Source organism: Cuculus canorus, chromosome 2 (genome assembly GCF_017976375.1).
Source record: "Cuculus canorus isolate bCucCan1 chromosome 2, bCucCan1.pri, whole genome shotgun sequence".
NCBI lineage: Eukaryota > Metazoa > Chordata > Aves > Cuculiformes > Cuculidae > Cuculus > Cuculus canorus.
Window position 1 is genome coordinate 24484665 of NC_071402.1, and position 17843 is coordinate 24502507.

The window sequence follows — 17843 nt, forward strand, 5'->3', positions numbered from 1 at the left end:
CTGACCAACACTATACTAATTATGTGTCAGGATATAAGCAATATATCAAGTCCATAAAACAAGAACAGAAAAAATGCAGCATCTTCTAGAGTCTGGCTATTTTCTCTGTATTGTGGGCCATATTGTTGACTCTGCTAAACAGTTGAAAAGTTTCTGATTTGTGGTACAGGTGTCCTAGAGGATGGAGTTTTGCCCAGACATATTCTAAATTGAAAATCACCAGTTTTCAGTTACGTTCAGCATATCAGCTGCTAAGGCACATAGAAGGATACAGCACTACAGGTATATTCTTCTGCAAAGAGGACCCATCTACCTTCCAGAACACTATCAGCACTACAAAATCAGTTAAAAATAGAGAATATGTGTAAATTAAAAAGTAACAACCAGTTATTTCCATAGTATTTCTCAGAAGGATAGATTTCTTAATTTCAAAGTGATAGGTTGGGGATTTGTTGTTTTCTTAACGATTTCTGATTAAGCTCACAGTGTTCCTGAATCTCTATCAAATATCTACCCTTATGGGATATGTTCAGGGCACTGCATCGCATGCCAGGTGGGTCATATTACTGTGTGTGGATGGCACAGAACCCCAGCGGTGAGACGTTCATCGCGGGTCCTGCACTAGAGATGACATATGTGCCTTGTAGCAAAGGCTTCTGTGAACAGTAAGGACCTGATGTTCTGCTGGAGTGGTCACTGTACCAGCCAGTTTCCTATGGCAAATGCTCTCTTCATTAGCACATACCGCAGCACATCCATACTATTACTACATCTTATTTTTAACAAACATCTCCACTTACCATTTCTCTTTGCTCTAGCAGCCCACTCGGACACTTCATCTTGGGCTCGTCCATCCGTAAACACAATGGAGATTCGAGGCACGTTAGCTGAAAATGGTCTTGCTCCTTCTGTTTCTGTGAAGCTTCTCTCAAACATTTTCTTCAGAGCCAGTCCTGTCATGGATCCTCGCCCCATGTATTTCATTTGCGATACAGCTTTCTTCATGTCTTTGGCTGAGCTGAACTGCTTTAATGTAAACTCTGTGCGAACTTCAGTGGAATACTGAAGCAAACCAACTCGAGCAGCTTTGGGTGAAATCTCAAGCGTATCCAAGATTCCTGAGACAAATTGTTTTACTATTTCAAAATTTTCCTCTCCGAGACTTTTTGATCCATCAATCACAAACACCAGGTCAACTGGGCCTTCAGTGCATCCTGTGAAATAAGCAGCAGTGTTAAGATCATGAAAAAAAAACCCCAAAAAGCTGAAAAAGGGACCTCGATACCCAGGGAGTGCATAAACCCAGAAATCACATGGAATGTCTTGTTCCTGGCTCATCCAGTCTTGCCAGTGGGTCTAAAGATGTTGCGTATGGTCTATATCAAAAGCTAAGGGTGTGCCTGGGATCACGTATTTAACAAAAATATAACCACAGTGAGTACTTACTGAGACATACTGCTTTGTAGAATACTACAGCTCCTAAAAATACAGCAACAATCAGCAATTTTTTAAAGAATGAATGCTAAGTGGAGAAAACTGTATAACCGAAGAACTTAGCTAGGATATAGGACTGAGTTGCCATCGTTTTCTTCCAGGGATTTTCTTCCAGGGATAGCCAGTATGCTACTTTTATGTTTGTGTAGCTGATCAGCAATGAAAGATACATTGCAGAACTAGCAGAAAGGTAAAAGTGGTAGAAAGGAGTGAGTCAATGAAGACACACTTGTCTACAAGGTGAAAATCGAGGAGGGACAGGGAACAGTGAAGCAAAAGCCAAAGAGGTTGGGGAAGGCTGAGCAAGAAAAGAAGGGTTAGGTAGCTTGCCCTAGAGCACAGGTTGAATTTCAAGGCTGGGGACAACATTCAGAAAACACACATGGATCAGAATTTTTTATAAGGTTTTTTTACTTTTGATTGTAGCTCTCTAACAATCTTATAATTAGAAGGATTATGTATCGCTGAAATTAACCTTTACTGGTTTACCCATTAAAGCTGGGAGAGAATCCAGGAGACCAACACATTTGGAGTTCTCATACTTCTTGGCAAGTACACATGCGAAAACCAAAGCAGTTTGTAGGCACTCTGTATTCATGACAAGGTTAGGGAATTTAGGGCCTGGAAAATGTCTTCAAAGCTGCAGACTGGATTTGCCAGGTGTATTTTTGTTCTGCAGAGCAAGTGCCTCCAGCAGGCATAGACTAGTGTGTTTTTTTGCAATGGCTGGCTGCAGAGATGCTCAGCTCTAATTTAATTTCCAGGGAGAATCTGCCTTACTAAGGAATGTGAGATATGCATCTCGGTCTGGACCAAATGAACTTTGACCTTGATGTTTGTATAGTAAAAATGCTGTGAGCACAATACAAGAGAGAATTGTGCAGCTGTGTTCAGTAGTTTGCAAGTCTCAGATGAATACCGTGCTCAGCTCTGGGCATCACCTTTAAAGACAAACCAGAGAGTCCTAAGTTTCACAGCAAGAGCAATGAGGTATTTAGAAAGTATGACACATGAACATTTGAAGGAGCAGAGATCGTTTGCTTAAGGAAAGATGAATATGAAGCATAATACCTTTATAAGCTGTTGAAGGGGATTATTTCAAACGTCAATAAATCAGTTGTTTTCATGTGAATAGAAAAGGTAGCAAATGGCTTAATCTACTGTAAAGATAGGTGCTTGTTAGGAAAAAACATATTACAAGGGTTATAGCAAGAAATCAGATTACTTAAGACACTGAAATTAGTGACACTCTGTCATTAGAGAGTTTTTGAAACATTACCGTAACACCTAACAGCTAATATTAGATGTATATACTACGATTCTGCCTCAGGCGTATGCCATGAACTAGATCACTGCTCAAAACTTCTACAAGTGCTCTTTGTCTCTGCCTTCTATCATGGAAACCAGCAATGATATTTTTTCATGTGTGTTTTAAGATTTCTAAATGTCTGTGGGTCGCGCAGGGTAAGTGGAAAGGACTGTGCCATTTCTTATTATTTAAGCTGACTGCAGACTAGACTAACAGAGGCTGAAGGGATTGTCTAGAGGGCGTTAAGTGAGGATTTGGGATCTTTAGATACCTCGAGAGTGAAAGTTATCAGAGTAGATCTCCCACAAAAGAGAACTGCATGTACATTCTTTCCACATTTATTTCTGCTTTGACTGCAGAAGTTACTGGAGATATCTGTTACCAAGTCAGTGTAGGATTAAGGAATTTTCAGCTTTAAAGCTTGGGCTTTTCTTCTTAGACAATAGCTCTAGTTTAGAAATGCTGCCCAAGAATTCCTTTTCGCAGTCATCTGAGGAAAAGATGTGTCACATGTGCTAAGGCAATGGAAGTGCGGTGAATAAGAATATCAGAACCACCTCAGTACCATTGTGCAAGTCAGGATAGGGCAGCAGTGAATGGTTTTAGTTAGGGTTGAGATCAGCCATGAACATGTCACCATTCTTTTGGTAATAATAGCATATTATAGCAAAATAAAACATCCATTTTTGTAGAACAAATGTTTTTACTGAGTTCCAGTAGAAAAGATCCTCCTCCACTATTAGGGGCTGATGACATAAAGGCACGTCATACTCTAACCGTTTCATGTTAGAAGATAAGCAAACAGAATTAATGATATTTCAAAATTGAGTATATAAAGATAAAAGCTCTACAGTATATGAATCTGATTAAAGTGCACATTCCTTGATAATTAGATTTCACATTGGCTTCTTTCTAGATGTTTGGACAGATTTATTTTTATTATACTTGATGTTATACCAAAACAACTGTTTCAATTTATTCATCTTTTGCTTATCATAGCATCAAGTTAATCATTCAAGACATTTTCCATCACACTTACATATGCTTTGGGCTTTCAAATATTTGATTATTTTTGAAGTGAGTTATTTTTTTAAGGGAGGTCAAGTAATTTTAGAAATAAAAACCACAAATGCTTTCTAAATAAAATGTACTTACTTCTGCATGTTTTCTGATCCTCTTTGAGTACATATCCCTCCTGACATTTGCAGATGTATGAATCGTCATTATTAACACAAATATGTTCACAACCATGGGCAACTGATTTGCAGACATCTTTATCTAGGAAAAAAGAATATTTATATGTATCCTACTTAACAGATTTATAAATGCAAAGACATGATATTTGAAGAATGTATGACAATGGAGTATAAAATTTTTGTTTGTTTATGTAGCACTGACAGAGAAGACTGGCATATTCAGATTTATTCAGTTACTTACTTCGACATGTTTTCCCATCTTGTCGCAGGACAAAACCCTCATGGCACTGACAGCTGTATGAATTGTTATTGTTAATGCACACATGTTCACAGCCATGGTCAATGGATATACACAGGTCTCTGTCTAAGAATTGTTAAGAAAATTTTCTTATTAGACAATTTCTCAACTGCAAAACTGGCATTTACAAGCTTTGAGTGAAATTAAGTCTGTTATTTCTTTTGTGACTGAAAAAACATATTCCCCGTAAAAGTTTCAGCTACTCACTCCTACATGTTTTCTTGTCTCGCCTCAATACAAATCCCTTGTGACACTGACATGTGTATGAATCGCCATTTGGAACGCAGACATGTTCACAACCATGGTTGACTGTTTTGCAGATATTTTTACCTTGGAATAATGAAAATAATCTTTAGCAGTTAGCAAGGTAAATAACTTTTACAAAACGTAAAAATTATAGCGTTATTCTTCCATGAAGATGCTTACTTCATGAACTGATTCTGTATTAAAGACAGAAATAACACACTACCATTGCATAGTGTATCTTATTCACAAATCACAAAGTGCAAACCAAAGATTAAATAACTTACTCCTGCAAGTTTTCCCATCTTCCCTCAGTGTGAAGTCCTCATGACACTTGCAGATATAGGAATCATCAGTATTAACACAAATATGTTCACAGCCATGGTCAACTGAGTTGCAAACATCTTTATCTGAGAAGAGTGGATGAAGTTTGTGAGGTTTGTTAGGGAGAAATAATATATTATTTTAGCCAACTCAGATAGTTGGAAATCACAAATGTTCATGTGCAAATGCTCACAGACACAATACTTAAAAGCCTCTGATGTGGTTTAAACCCAGCTGACAACTTTGCACCACACAGCTGTTCACTCACCCCCAACCCCCAGCAGTGGGATGGGGGAGAGAATTGAAAAAAAACTCATGGATTGAGATAAAGCTTGTTTAATAGGACAGCAAAGGAAGAGAAAATAATAGTAATAATGATGATAAAAGAGTATACGAAACAAGTGATGCACAATACAGTTGCTTACCATCCACTGACCAACGCACAGCCCGTCCCCAGCTAGCAATCCTGTCCCTGCCAGCTCCCCAGCCAACTTCCCCCAGTTTATAAACTAAGCATGACATCATGTGGTATGAAATATCCCTTTGGCCAGTTTTGGTCAGCTGTCCAGGCTGTGCCCCCTCCCAGCTTCCTGTGCACTTCCAGCCTCCTACCTGGCAAGGCATGGAAGCTGAAAAGTCCTTGACTCAGTAAAACATCAGCACGTTATCAACATTATTGTCATCCTAAAGCCAAAACACAGCACTATACCAGCCACTAGGAAGAAAATTAACTCTATCCCAGCCAAAACCAGGACAGCCTCAAATAAAAACATACTGTTATAGCTCAGGCTACTCACATCTACATGTCTTTCCATCTTCCCTCAGTACGAATTTTGCACTACACTTGCAGATGTAGGAATCTTCAGTATTCACACAAATTTGTTCACAGCCATGGCTGACTGAATTACAAACATCCTTGTCTGCAAAAAGAGAAGAGTCGGTAGTCAACACACATCAGCAGAGACCTTGATTATATGTGTATCTCACCAAATTGAGTTCTCATGCTACTTACTTCTGCAGGCTTTCCCATCTTCTCTCAGTAGGAATCCATCATGGCATTTGCAGATATAGGAATCATCAGTATTAACACAAACATGTTCGCAGCCGTGGTTGACTGATTTACAAAGGTCTTTATCTGAAAACAGATGACAGCTCTTGCTGGTTAGTACGTTTCTACACAAGCATGAGCTACAGATAAAAGGTATGCTGATAAATATCAGACTACTTACTTTTGCATGTTTTTCCATCTTCTTTTAGCAGGAATCCCTCCTGACACTTACAAACAAATGAATCACCAGCATTAACACAAACATGTTCACAGCCATGGTTGACTGATTTGCAAATATCCTTGCCTGGGAATAGTTAGATAATATTTAATGTCATTTATTAGTTAAACTTTTTTTTTTTAATATAATAAATACAGAGACTGTGGGGGTAATCCTGTGAGCAAAGAAAGATAGAAGCCTGCAAACTGAAACCAAATCTCTGGCTAGTTAAGTGATAGAGAGCTTAGTTTACGTGGAGCATGAGTTCTTTACCATATGAGAAGAAAGAATTGGATGGTTTGGATGGCCTCCCACTGACAATAAATTATTTTAGGATTAATCTGAATAGATTAAGGAGGAAGACTTTACATTAAGAGCAGTAAGGCTGAGAAGATGGAATAATTTAGTACAGTCATTTAGCACAAATTCATGCTGGTTTATACAAAATTAAGCAAAACACCACAGGACATGAAGCAAAATATTTCTTCCTTATATCTATTGCCAAAAGTCTGCATAAACAAACCACAGAGGAATAGGAACTACTCATTTGAGAGGATGAACAAAATCTAACTGATAGTGGTGAAAATTAATGTGGGGATTTGTATGATGACAATGTAAAAACCAGTTGGTTAAAACCCCTTCAAGAAGGACAGATGGGGAGAAAATAATGAAGTGGAACCATCTATCAGCATTCCCTGTTTATTTTTCACTGCAACACAAAAGAAAGTATTCTCAATTGCTAAAGGAGAACTACCTTTACATATAATGTAGAACAGTAATGACAGCCAAGTTCAGATTGACTCTTCAGCAAAATACTTAGGTATAGTGTGTAGGGAAGAAAAAGAATCATAATTTTACATGAACTTCAGTCTGAGCCAAATTACCTCAAGATCTCATGCTGCCAATATAAAAATCCCAAAAACTACTACAAAGGACAATCTTCTAACTCAATAAGCATTACATTTAAGACATGGCAATGTAAACTAAATCCCATTATAGCAAATAAAAAGCAAGTAAAAATTAGCATCTGCTTATACACAGCTGTGTGCAACTCAGACACATTTTTTGTTTATAAACAGAGTCTAATATAAACCAGCAGGCAGGAGGCACAGCTATTTCTTCAAATGGATGAATTTTACTTAGCTGAAGGAAAATATGAGCCACAGTATTTTGGGATGGGAGAAGGGGGGGTAATTAAAAAAAAAAGTGTGTTATTTCTGTGTTCATACAATGGGGCATTCAGTAAGGCAGCAGTCTTTGTATTTATATTTATTAAGGAAACAGCTACAGAACTGACGTTACATGGATTAACACTGGCTAGAGAGGTCTTCAAAATAAATTGTAAATGGAAGAGTAACAAGTGTCTCCCTTTCTAAGAATCTCTCCTGCTCCTCTACTACTTAACAACCCAAAAGCAAATACAAAATAATCACAGACAAAGTTTGTAGGTTACACCAGCTCTAAGAGAATGGCAAGTAAAAATAGAGTAGCTGCTGATATATGGAGATATAGATTTTTTTGCAAGATGGATAACAGCAAATTATATGTATTTTTAAATAGACAGAACTAAGCTTACGCATTTAGAAAGAATGAATGAAGGCTGTGCTTACAAGATGTGGGACATGTATGTGACTGAGATTCTTAAAGAACTTACGATCATGGTAGATACCGAATTGACTACAAGCGCTAGCAGAATCTTTTGGTCACAGACTGATGCTTTATTTGGTCATTAAAAAAGATATATATATTTTTAAAAAAGATAAAAAATTGACACAGATAGGTAGATTCAAATAAGAATTAGGAGAGTTATAGTTCCTCTGCCCTGAACCCTGCTGTATTTCCCATTAGGAGGCTGTACCACTGTGGTGCCCCTGCAAGGATGCTGATAAATAGCAGAGGTTTTAGGGGAGCAGTAAGAGTCTTATGAAAAGATTAGGAAATATCTAAAGAGCCTGAAGGAGTTTCATCTGCTTATCATTTACAAAAGAACATGCTAAGAGGTGAAAGAACAGATTAAGTCATGATCTGCATGAACATACACAGAACAACACAGTGGCAATTAGAACTGCAACCCATCAAAGTAAAATGCAGCAACATCCTGTGCTCAAGATTAAAACTAACATACTCAATCTAGGAATGAACTTCACATTTTAAAAGCTACATTCAAACCTTAAAATTAGCTGATTTTCTGAAACATATCTTTAGTTCAAGCAATAATTAATTCATAAGATATCGAGAACAATATTCCATTCTGACCACAATGAATCAGTGAATAACCACCTCATAAAAGAAAAATGAGAGCTCTTCTTTTATTCATAAGCTACTTACTTCGGCATGTTTTCCCATCTTGCCTTAGTACAAATCCGTCACGGCATTGGCAAGTGTATGAATCGTCATTATTAACACAAAGATGTTCACAGCCATGGCTGACTGATTTGCAGATGTCTTTATCTAGGAATAATTTAAAATTTATTTACTACAGTTTGATAAATGAGGACACTTCCAAAACTTTAAAAACTAAAAGTAATAAGCTCCTAGAAATAAAGAATTTATCCTTCTTTTTATTAGGCAAAATTCCCTATAAGAAGACCCACCTCTAACAATATATGCTTTTTTAGTACACCTCTGAGAGTAAAAAAATACAGTAACATAAAATTACTTTTACATGTTTTCTTATCTTCCCTCAATATAAAACCCTCATAGCACTGGCAAATATGAACTATAAGCATTCATGCAATCATGGTCACAGCCATGGTCAACAGAATCGCAAACATTTTTATCTTGAAAAAAAATAAGGTTGCCAGTATATAAAACAAGTCTACAAATGCATAGATTATAAACAAAATCCTCTATTAATAATAAGGATACTCACTTTTACATGTTTTTCCATCTTCCCTAAGTGCAAATCCCTCATAACACTGGCAGATGTATGACTCGTCAGCACTAACACAAACATGTTCACAGCCATGGTCAACTGCACTGCAAATGTCTTTATCTGAGAACAGTTGATAATATTTGGTTAAAGCACATCTACAGTGAATGTGTTGAGCAGAGAGAAATAATAGCTTCTATTAGGCCAACTGATATCAGTGGAAAAAAGGTACAAAATTTAGGCAGCAAACACTCCTAACTCTTGTTACCTGAAAAATTTTAAGTCTTTTTTGTCTCCAGTTTGGCTATTAAAAGACACTATTTCTGTCCCGGGTCCCTTATTATCTTCTGGGAGGCATAGCAATACTACTACTATATTAAAAAAATTAAGTGTTGTATTTGTTAGAACACTTTCATAAATCTACATACTGTAGATAAAAGTCTGAGTAATTATCAGAACACTTACGTCTGCATGTTTTCCCATCTGCTCTCAGCAGAAAACCTTCATGACACTTGCAAACATAAGAGTCACCTTCAGTAACACAAATATGCTCACAGCCGTGGCTGACTGATTTGCAGATGTCCTGTCCTGGGAATGATTGATAGAAATATAGGTTTTGAATGAAAACATGTTAAAAAAAAATGTAGATATCAAAAAAAAGGGGTTTTTTTTTCCCCAGTAAGAAATGAAAATCCCTTTCTTTCCTTGCCTGATGCACATGCAAAAATGTTCAATAGATACCGGTCACTCACTTCTACACGTCTTGCCATCTTCTCTCAATACAAATCCCTCACGACACTTGCAGATGTAGGAATTGTCAGCACTAACACAAATATGCTCACAGCCATGGTTGACTGATTTGCAGACATTTTTACCTGGGAATAATTTAATAGATAAAGAATTGTATTAGTTAAGGACAAGATGTTTGAAGTCTTATAGTTCCCAGTTACTGAATGCTCTTGTCCTTGCTAGTATACTGGACTTAATCCTGCAAACCATTTAAAGCTCTTGCTGTCTTTTTTCTATTATAACAAAAAGGTACATCTTTGTCCTGCTAATTTTACGCCCTTACTATTAATGAAAAGTGCACTGTTCCAGTTCTAGAGTTTGTAGAATTTCATGTGTCCTGGCATGCACATTAGCGACCCACAGGGATTTCCAAGAGCATGTAAATCCATATCCACATTTCAAGTAAACTTTCTGGTGAGAAAGAGATCTTCCTGTTATCATCCTTTTATCTTCAGTAATGAACCTGCTCAAACCTGAAATAGTTATGCTTTTTTTTTCTTTCTCTGTGCTTAAGTTCAGGAGGTGTTTGTCATTTTTCTGTAAAGTAAGATTACAGAAGATTGGTGTATGCAGTATTTAAGGGTAGTGAGAAAGACAAATTATATGATCCTGCTGTGAAATTATGAAAAATTGTCGGCTAAAATTGGGCAAGCAGAAATTCAGTGGGATTTTCTGATACAGAATTATAATTCATGTTTCAAAATAACTATCATAGTGATCAAAAATATAAAAATGGAGAAAAATTTGCAATGAATTTTTCCTTGATATCTGCCACTCATTGTAACTGCATAACATAGTCAAGCGTGTAATGCAATTATAATATCTCTTTTGCAGTCATCCTGTCTCCATGCTGGACAAAATGAACTTTCCATTAATCATATTTCAAGCTTCATGCTGAATAAGAATTTAGAAACATTATATATTTTGCCTTGATTTGAGAAGAATATTGCAATTGTCTCATATAAGGATGGATGTCAGAATAAAATAGTTTTGGATCCACAACTGTCCAGTTTCAGGGCTACTTGTTTAACAGCGACAACATTTAGGCTGTGATTCAAGTGCCTAAAAGTATGCAGCCAGTGCTATTTTAGATGACTTAACATACCCGATATATTGACACGCTGCTGGCAACTATGACACCGAAGGGGAAACGATGAACTTGGGAATCGTCAAGCACTTAAAATGACACTAGACAGCAACATTCAGGCAATCAAATCCTACCTTACAGATATCTTTTGCATGTGTAATAAAAAGCTAACTCGGAGTTGCTGAATAATAACTTACGTTTACATGTTTTCCCATCATTACGAAGCCTGTATCCTTCAAAACACTGACAAGTATAAGATCTGTCGCCGTTTACACACAAATGTTCACATCCATGATCACTCAGAGCACAATAGTCAACTCCTGCAGGAGCAATTGAAGTTATTACAAAAACTAAGCCAATAATGAATCAATTTGTTTTCATTTCTAGTGTTTGCATGGCAAGTAAATACAAATACACCAAACAGCTTAAACAACAATCAAGTTCCTATCTGATAATATAAATATAGCTTCAATAAAATGTAAGAGGGACTTGTGGTGTAGTTTCCATTGGTTGCTTTAAGCAGAGCTAAAATCATATGATTAACATATGATTATGCTTAACATTTTCTATGCTTAACATAGAGTCCATGTCTTAGCACATAGAAATTGAATTTAAAAAAAAACAACAAACCAAAACACTTTAGCAATTATTTTATATAAGACAGTTGTAAAAACATAAAAGCTATCTTGTGAACATTCTTAAAATACAGTCTCTAAGTGGGCCTATGTGAAGGTGTCAATCCCCTGAACTCACTGGTGTGCCCAGCCCAGATGCTGTGGTAGCAAGCAGAAAACCTTTCAGGGACCTCAGTGGGCTTTGGCTTAGACTGTACACAGTTTTGCAAATAATTGCAAATGATAAATATTATCAAATATAGTCAATTTTTCACCTCAAAATTCCCAAGTGTTTCTCCTCTGTAATACAAAGTCACAGGATCCATGGGACCCTGCAGGCAGCACTTGCTACTGTCTATTGGCTACTACACACACCCCATGTCACTCTTTTTTGTAACTAGTTGTCAGACTAGAAAACTATTTACCATTCAGGCGTTCCCCAGCTGTCTAAATTATACTTGCATCAGTGTATATGACAACAGAATTGCAATTCCCAGATGTTTTCCTATTAGGAGTTGTATATGTTAAATATTAATCTCTTACATTCAGCTGCTCATTTAGGAAATCTCAAAGTGTTATATCTCTTTCCATGGATTGGACAGTAGGACTCTATAATCTTAAAGATCTTTTTCAACCTAAACGATTCTATGATTCATGATAGCCTAAAAACATCCACCAGGTTTCAACAACTCATCTAGAGCTGAGGAATAGGACAAATCTCATTTTTAAATGTATATGAGGAGAGGGGTGTGCTGGCAAGAAGAGGAGCTATTCACAAGGACTCAGTTTCATTGCACAGGGGCATTCTAGAAGCCATAGGACTGTTTTAATGCTGCTGACAGGTCTCAAAGTACAGCCTGGAGGAAAATAACTCAAGGGTGAAAGCCTGATGCTTTTTTTTACTACAAAGGAAAAGAGATTTTCTATTTATAGGTTGATAAGATGCCATAGTTTGGCTGTTTCTGTTGGACCAAACTCTGGAGCTGCTCCAACAGTCAACAAGCTTGAAAAATAACATACCTCCAAAACCTGTAGAAAAAAATGACCAAAACCCTCTTGTCAAAGAGGTCTAGGAAAACTTTTTTTGCCAACAGGCAAAATTCATTCACATTCCTCTTTTCCTGGCCCTTTATACACATTACTTTTCCAGTGAAGGAGGCAATTCAGCTATTTGTGAAACTGCAATGATTCTCAGATAATATAATGGGTGGAGAGCTGTCAGGAAAACTTTTGTTCACTTATTTAAAGGCTCTCATTCAGAATGTAAAGCTCAGTGTGGGACTTTCACTTCTCCTCTTGCCCCAGGTAAGCTGATGCAGCTGGGGGAAACTACTGTCAAGATGACAGGTCTGGTGGCTGAAAAACTGTGCTCAGCACCTGGGGATGAACAGATCCTCCAAAATTGAATGTAGGAGGATTTAGTTATCTTGACAAGCATTCTTCCCTAAGTCCTTTTTCTGTCTGCTTCTGCTTTCAAGTCATTATTAAAGTATTATCAAAATGCAGACTGTAAGAATAAATTGAAGGTGTGTCCTCTTCCCTTTGTGAAAACAGAAACCTTTCTTAGGTCAAGGAGGTTCTCACAAGACTTACGAGTGCAGGTTTTTAGGTCCTCATTGATGACAAATCCTTCAGAGCACTGACAGACATAGGAGACATCAGTATTGAGACACAGTTGCTCACAGCCATGATTGCTTTCAGCACAGTGATCCACTCCTATAGATACGTGTTAATAATTGAAGAAATCACATTGGAGACTTAGATACATACACTACGACACTGCAGTTAGTACACAATGCCTTTGCAGAGCAAGGGAAAAAGACCAGTACAGCTATTTATCTATGCAGTACCCCCACCTATTTGAGTAACCTGAGTTAATTAATAAGACCTAAGTGAAATGAGTACATCATCATCACTTGGCAGATAACAACCTTGATGAAGTACAAATCTCCCTTGCCAAAAATCACAAAGGGAAACTAACATGAAGTGGAGTGTAGGAAGAACCTTGAAATCCAGCCTGGTCTTACCCACAGAATCATGCTTTCTTTCTTTAAAAAGCAAGACTCTCTTTTTTGTTCACCACAAAATTTTCTCAGAGAGAAAGTATGAATATTAGTAACTCCTTAAGTAGAAACTATGGCTTTCAGTTAATTTAATAAACAGTAAATTCTTTTTCAACAGGATGAGGAATCACCAATTTAAAATTTTAACCTGCCAACAGGTCTGAGCAGTTAAAGCTTTGTCGGGGACAGGTTACGAATGTGGGTGTGTCTCAATGTGTTCCTTTTCTTTGATTTTCCTATTCCTATTCCAAGTAAGATGAATGGATTTTTTTTTTTAGTCTTGTATGCAACCGGTTGTATGAAAGACGAAGGGTAGAGGAAGGGAGAGAGAGGTGTGAATTCGGTTTAAAAATTACACTGCCTCCTAGAATGGACAGCAAAGCAGTAAGATGAGATACGTGCATTTGCAGATGTACTATGTCATCTGCTGACTCTGTCAATATAGAAAAAGCACAGTTCAGGAAAAAAACTTTATACTGGACTTCCTTATAATACTTTATTGCTGACTTGTTAATGGACATTTTTAGTCATACAGGCCCAAATCACTTTAGCTTAACTTTATTAAAAGTAGTGGAGTTCTCAGACACAAACACAGTCTCATATGTCTCTGTTTGCAAATCATTCACAGATGGGAACAGGCACCTTGGCAGCTATTTGTTTACATAAAAAAAAAAAAATCTGTACTTCATGTAAAATTACTTAGTTCTAAATATTGCTCTTTATTAGTTTATTTAGCTAAGCAATAGTTATATTAGTATATTAGTAATATTGCAACGTGTTTGCAACAATTGTTCCAGGTTTACCACTATATATAGACAGAGATAATGTTGGCTTGAATAAGTGAAGCTGAGGTGTCAATTTTTGCTAGCTAAAGCAAGTTCCAACTGGAACATTCTCCTTTTTCCAAGAGTTTACATCATCATGAAGAGGCTTGTGTAAATTCTCTGTGCACATAAAAAATGTGGGAAAAAAAAATACTCCCCCCCCATTCTATGTGAAATATTGCACCTGTTTGGCATCATCTCTTACAATACAAACACCCACACTAACGTGAATGATAACATTTAAATATTTTGGGTTCTCACACAGAATCTTTTACCACATTCTTTCAGAGTAGAGTAATCACAAAGTTATTAATTACGAGGCTACAGAACTCAGTATAACGTAAATTTTGTCACCGTGTGCGCTTCCTTACATGTGTAAAGATAAAATAAGAAGGGGAAGGGACAGGGGAAGGCTCAGAATTTTTAAAAACAATGAGTGTCTTGGGATATATTAATCTTTAGATATTCAACTTAATATAGCCTAGTCCTATAATTGTTAAATACTTCTGAGCTCTTGCAGCACATCTAAGTTTCCTTAAATATGGCTCTATCACAAAAAAAATTATTTAAAAATTACTCCCTGGCCAACCAACTTTTTTAAAATTTCAGTGACTGAGTGTTCCTTTGGAAACTTATGTCATAAGTGCATCAGGGAAAAATGCTGCCAATATTTCAGATGTTGTGAAAAATGGTTCTCTGCAGTAAAAGTCTCTTCTAAAAACTGGGTTATGTCAAGCGGGCAATGTTGTTGGGTTCTTCTGATGCAACACTGATCCTTCACTTAGTAACATTCTTATTAAAAGAGGACATTTGATGGAACAGATCTCTTTAAGTGTAAACATAGAGAAGGGGGATCCTCTACATACCTCCACATAACAGTATACATCAGTATTAGGTATACTGCACTTTACATAGCCCATAGCATGGACACAGATGTGCAACAGTTAGCACAGCCTTTCTGCCAGACACCTTGGCTGAACACATTTTCCTACTTATTTGGATTGCAGAAGATGATGCTCTAGTTCTCTATTGGATCAGGCATCTCACTATAGCATTACTTCACTAGGCGTGGCTCGTGACGGACTTTACGGTAATATAGGTTTGCATAGCTTAGAAAGCTCTCAAAAGGATCCTAAGAGTATTTTCTCATTCTGTTCACACCTCGCCCCACTGCAGTAACTACTTGCTGCAGTTCACGAGACATGCTGGTTTCTGCACGTATTGCCATCATGTTGTTGGGTGTATCCAGGATGACATTTGCACACAAATGACTCTTCCACGTTAACCCTTTCATGTTCACAGTAATGCTGACCTAAAGCACAGAATTTTGCTTCTGTGGAGAGAAAAACAGTTAAGAATTCAAGCCACCCATGAGGGTTTCTGAAGTAAAATAGCTTAGGAAACCTCACTTTTCTTAAATGATACTGGATTCTGTGCTTTGGACACCTGTTAAAGCTGACAGTGAGCTGAGGATCTGAGAGCAGACTGCAAATACTTGGCTACGCAGCACTTCATTTTGACTCCCATAGACCTGCTCCTATAGTCATCGGAAGTCATGCATCATGGTGAAGGAGGAATAGCTGGTGCTAGTCACCAGTGATGCACTCTCCCTGATTTATAAAAAGGTCATATCTGCAAATGTTCTGCTTTATTTGATAAGCTTATCATCTAACATGAGCCTTGTTATAACAAGATTCAGAATAGGAGCTTTACCCTGGAAATATCACCAGGTTTATAGGCATATCCAAGGCCCCCTAAAGTTAAGGAAAAATATCCCAAGTGGGAATTATAATTTGCCTTCAATTCGCAATTAGATCTTTGACAATAAACATTCGATACAATGCTGTTCTTTTGCTCCTATACTCATCAAGGCACATCCAATCTATAAAAATCTAGATAGATTAAAATACCGTATAGATAATAAAAACCAGAATAGCATGGATTGCTGTAAAAATGGCAATGCTTCATGAGAACACATCTTTAAGGCTGAAAGAAAATGCAGTTCCAAAACCAGATTAATTTTATAAGCATCTAGAAATGTAATTATGTTGCTCCAGGCAACATTCTTATTCACAAAATATCAGCAGTGCAATTCTCCCCTCAAGAACTGAGTCACCAGATCAGGCTAGTTAGTTTTGCTGAATTTATTCTCCTTAAACTTTAACAACATTACATGGGAAATCTGCTGCAATTCCAGGCCTCCACTGAAGAAGAACTGTAACACAAAAGTAATTTTGAAGTAAATACTACGTTTGATTGGTTTAGAAATCTGATGATGCTGAGGCTGTTTTTACAAATAATTTTTTTTGAAACTGTGGTGTTTCGTGTGTGACTTATAGCTGATTTTAATAGCTGCATTACTTATCTAATACTTCCCCAAGCTAATGAAACACATCTGTCCTTGGCTAAACCAACTGGGCAAAGCAAGGTGAATTTTTTTTTAAGAGCTATTTGTGTAACTTCAAGATGAGGTCAGAAAGTTTCAAGTAAGTAATGTACTTATCAGTTTTGAGACACTTTTGTTCCTATATTACTCCTCAGGTTTCCACAAATCTCTTCAGAAAACATCTAATGTGCCATCTAGTCTACAAAACAGCAAACTGTATTTTTCCAGCATGACTGGCTCAGTTAAAATTCAAGTTTACAAAGAAACATTTGTTTCAACCTTAATTATAGTGAAAACTTTCATCCGTTTAAAAGGGAAACCATTCACAGCAGGTTTAAGAAATAAAAGCAGATGAACTTTATTATGTCCAAAGGATTACTCACTTCTGCATGTTTTCTTATCTGGATTAAGTCTAAACCCTTCTTGGCATTGACAAAAATAGGAATCATCTGTATTAACACATTCCTGCTCACAGCCATGGTCCTGAAGAGCACAATAGTCTGGTCCTAAATGGGAAAAAAAACGCTTCAATGAGTTACATAGATTCCTTAGAAATAAACTAGATAAAACCAGTTATTTTGTTTTCTTTTCTTTAGCTTTTCTTTAGCTAGGCACCATTCTGCCTCTTTACCATATTGTTACAAACTATGAAAATAAAATATTCCTTTTTTTCCAAATATCTGCTGTACTCAGCTATGCCTGATATGTATACTCCAATGAATTTTTGAGAACACATGTACTACATGCATCAGAGAAGATAGAATTTTAAATATTTCTTAACATTTTGCAGCTAAGCCCTACACATTGCCTCATCAAAATTGTCTCTGTTTTACTCAGAGCAAGTTAGATATGAACTGTAATAAACAAATGTGCTTTTGAATGCCGTTCACTGGATCAAAGCAGGACAATCAGTTCATCAAGAGCACTGGTGTTTTAACAGCTCTGAGTGTTTGCTACACAACTCTTCCATTTAAAATGCTCATGAAAGGGAAGAGCAAAGTCTAGAAACAGCTACTACTGGCATATGAGGTACCTTAAAATGGAAAGTATTTGTGCAACAAGCACAGGGATATTTACCA

General features: G+C 36.9%; 1 protein-coding gene across 5 annotated transcripts in view; it reads right to left on the reverse strand.

The window, feature by feature from the left end:
• MATN2 (matrilin 2) overlaps nt 1-17843 on the reverse strand; it is a 77446-nt gene that overhangs the window by 10873 nt on the left and 48730 nt on the right. For all 5 annotated transcript variants that reach the window (XM_054057261.1, XM_054057263.1, XM_054057262.1 and 2 more), the window contains exons 7-21: nt 17148-17270; nt 13085-13207; nt 11075-11197; nt 9754-9876; nt 9467-9589; nt 9002-9124; nt 8458-8580; nt 6094-6216; nt 5877-5999; nt 5662-5784; nt 4828-4950; nt 4505-4627; nt 4241-4363; nt 3959-4081; nt 801-1214 (exon numbers count right to left, since the gene is read on the reverse strand). In XM_054057261.1, the coding sequence (XP_053913236.1) occupies nt 801-1214; nt 3959-4081; nt 4241-4363; nt 4505-4627; nt 4828-4950; nt 5662-5784; nt 5877-5999; nt 6094-6216; nt 8458-8580; nt 9002-9124; nt 9467-9589; nt 9754-9876; nt 11075-11197; nt 13085-13207; nt 17148-17270 (2136 nt within the window). The remainder of the gene's footprint in view (nt 1-800; nt 1215-3958; nt 4082-4240; nt 4364-4504; nt 4628-4827; nt 4951-5661; nt 5785-5876; nt 6000-6093; nt 6217-8457; nt 8581-9001; nt 9125-9466; nt 9590-9753; nt 9877-11074; nt 11198-13084; nt 13208-17147; nt 17271-17843) is intronic.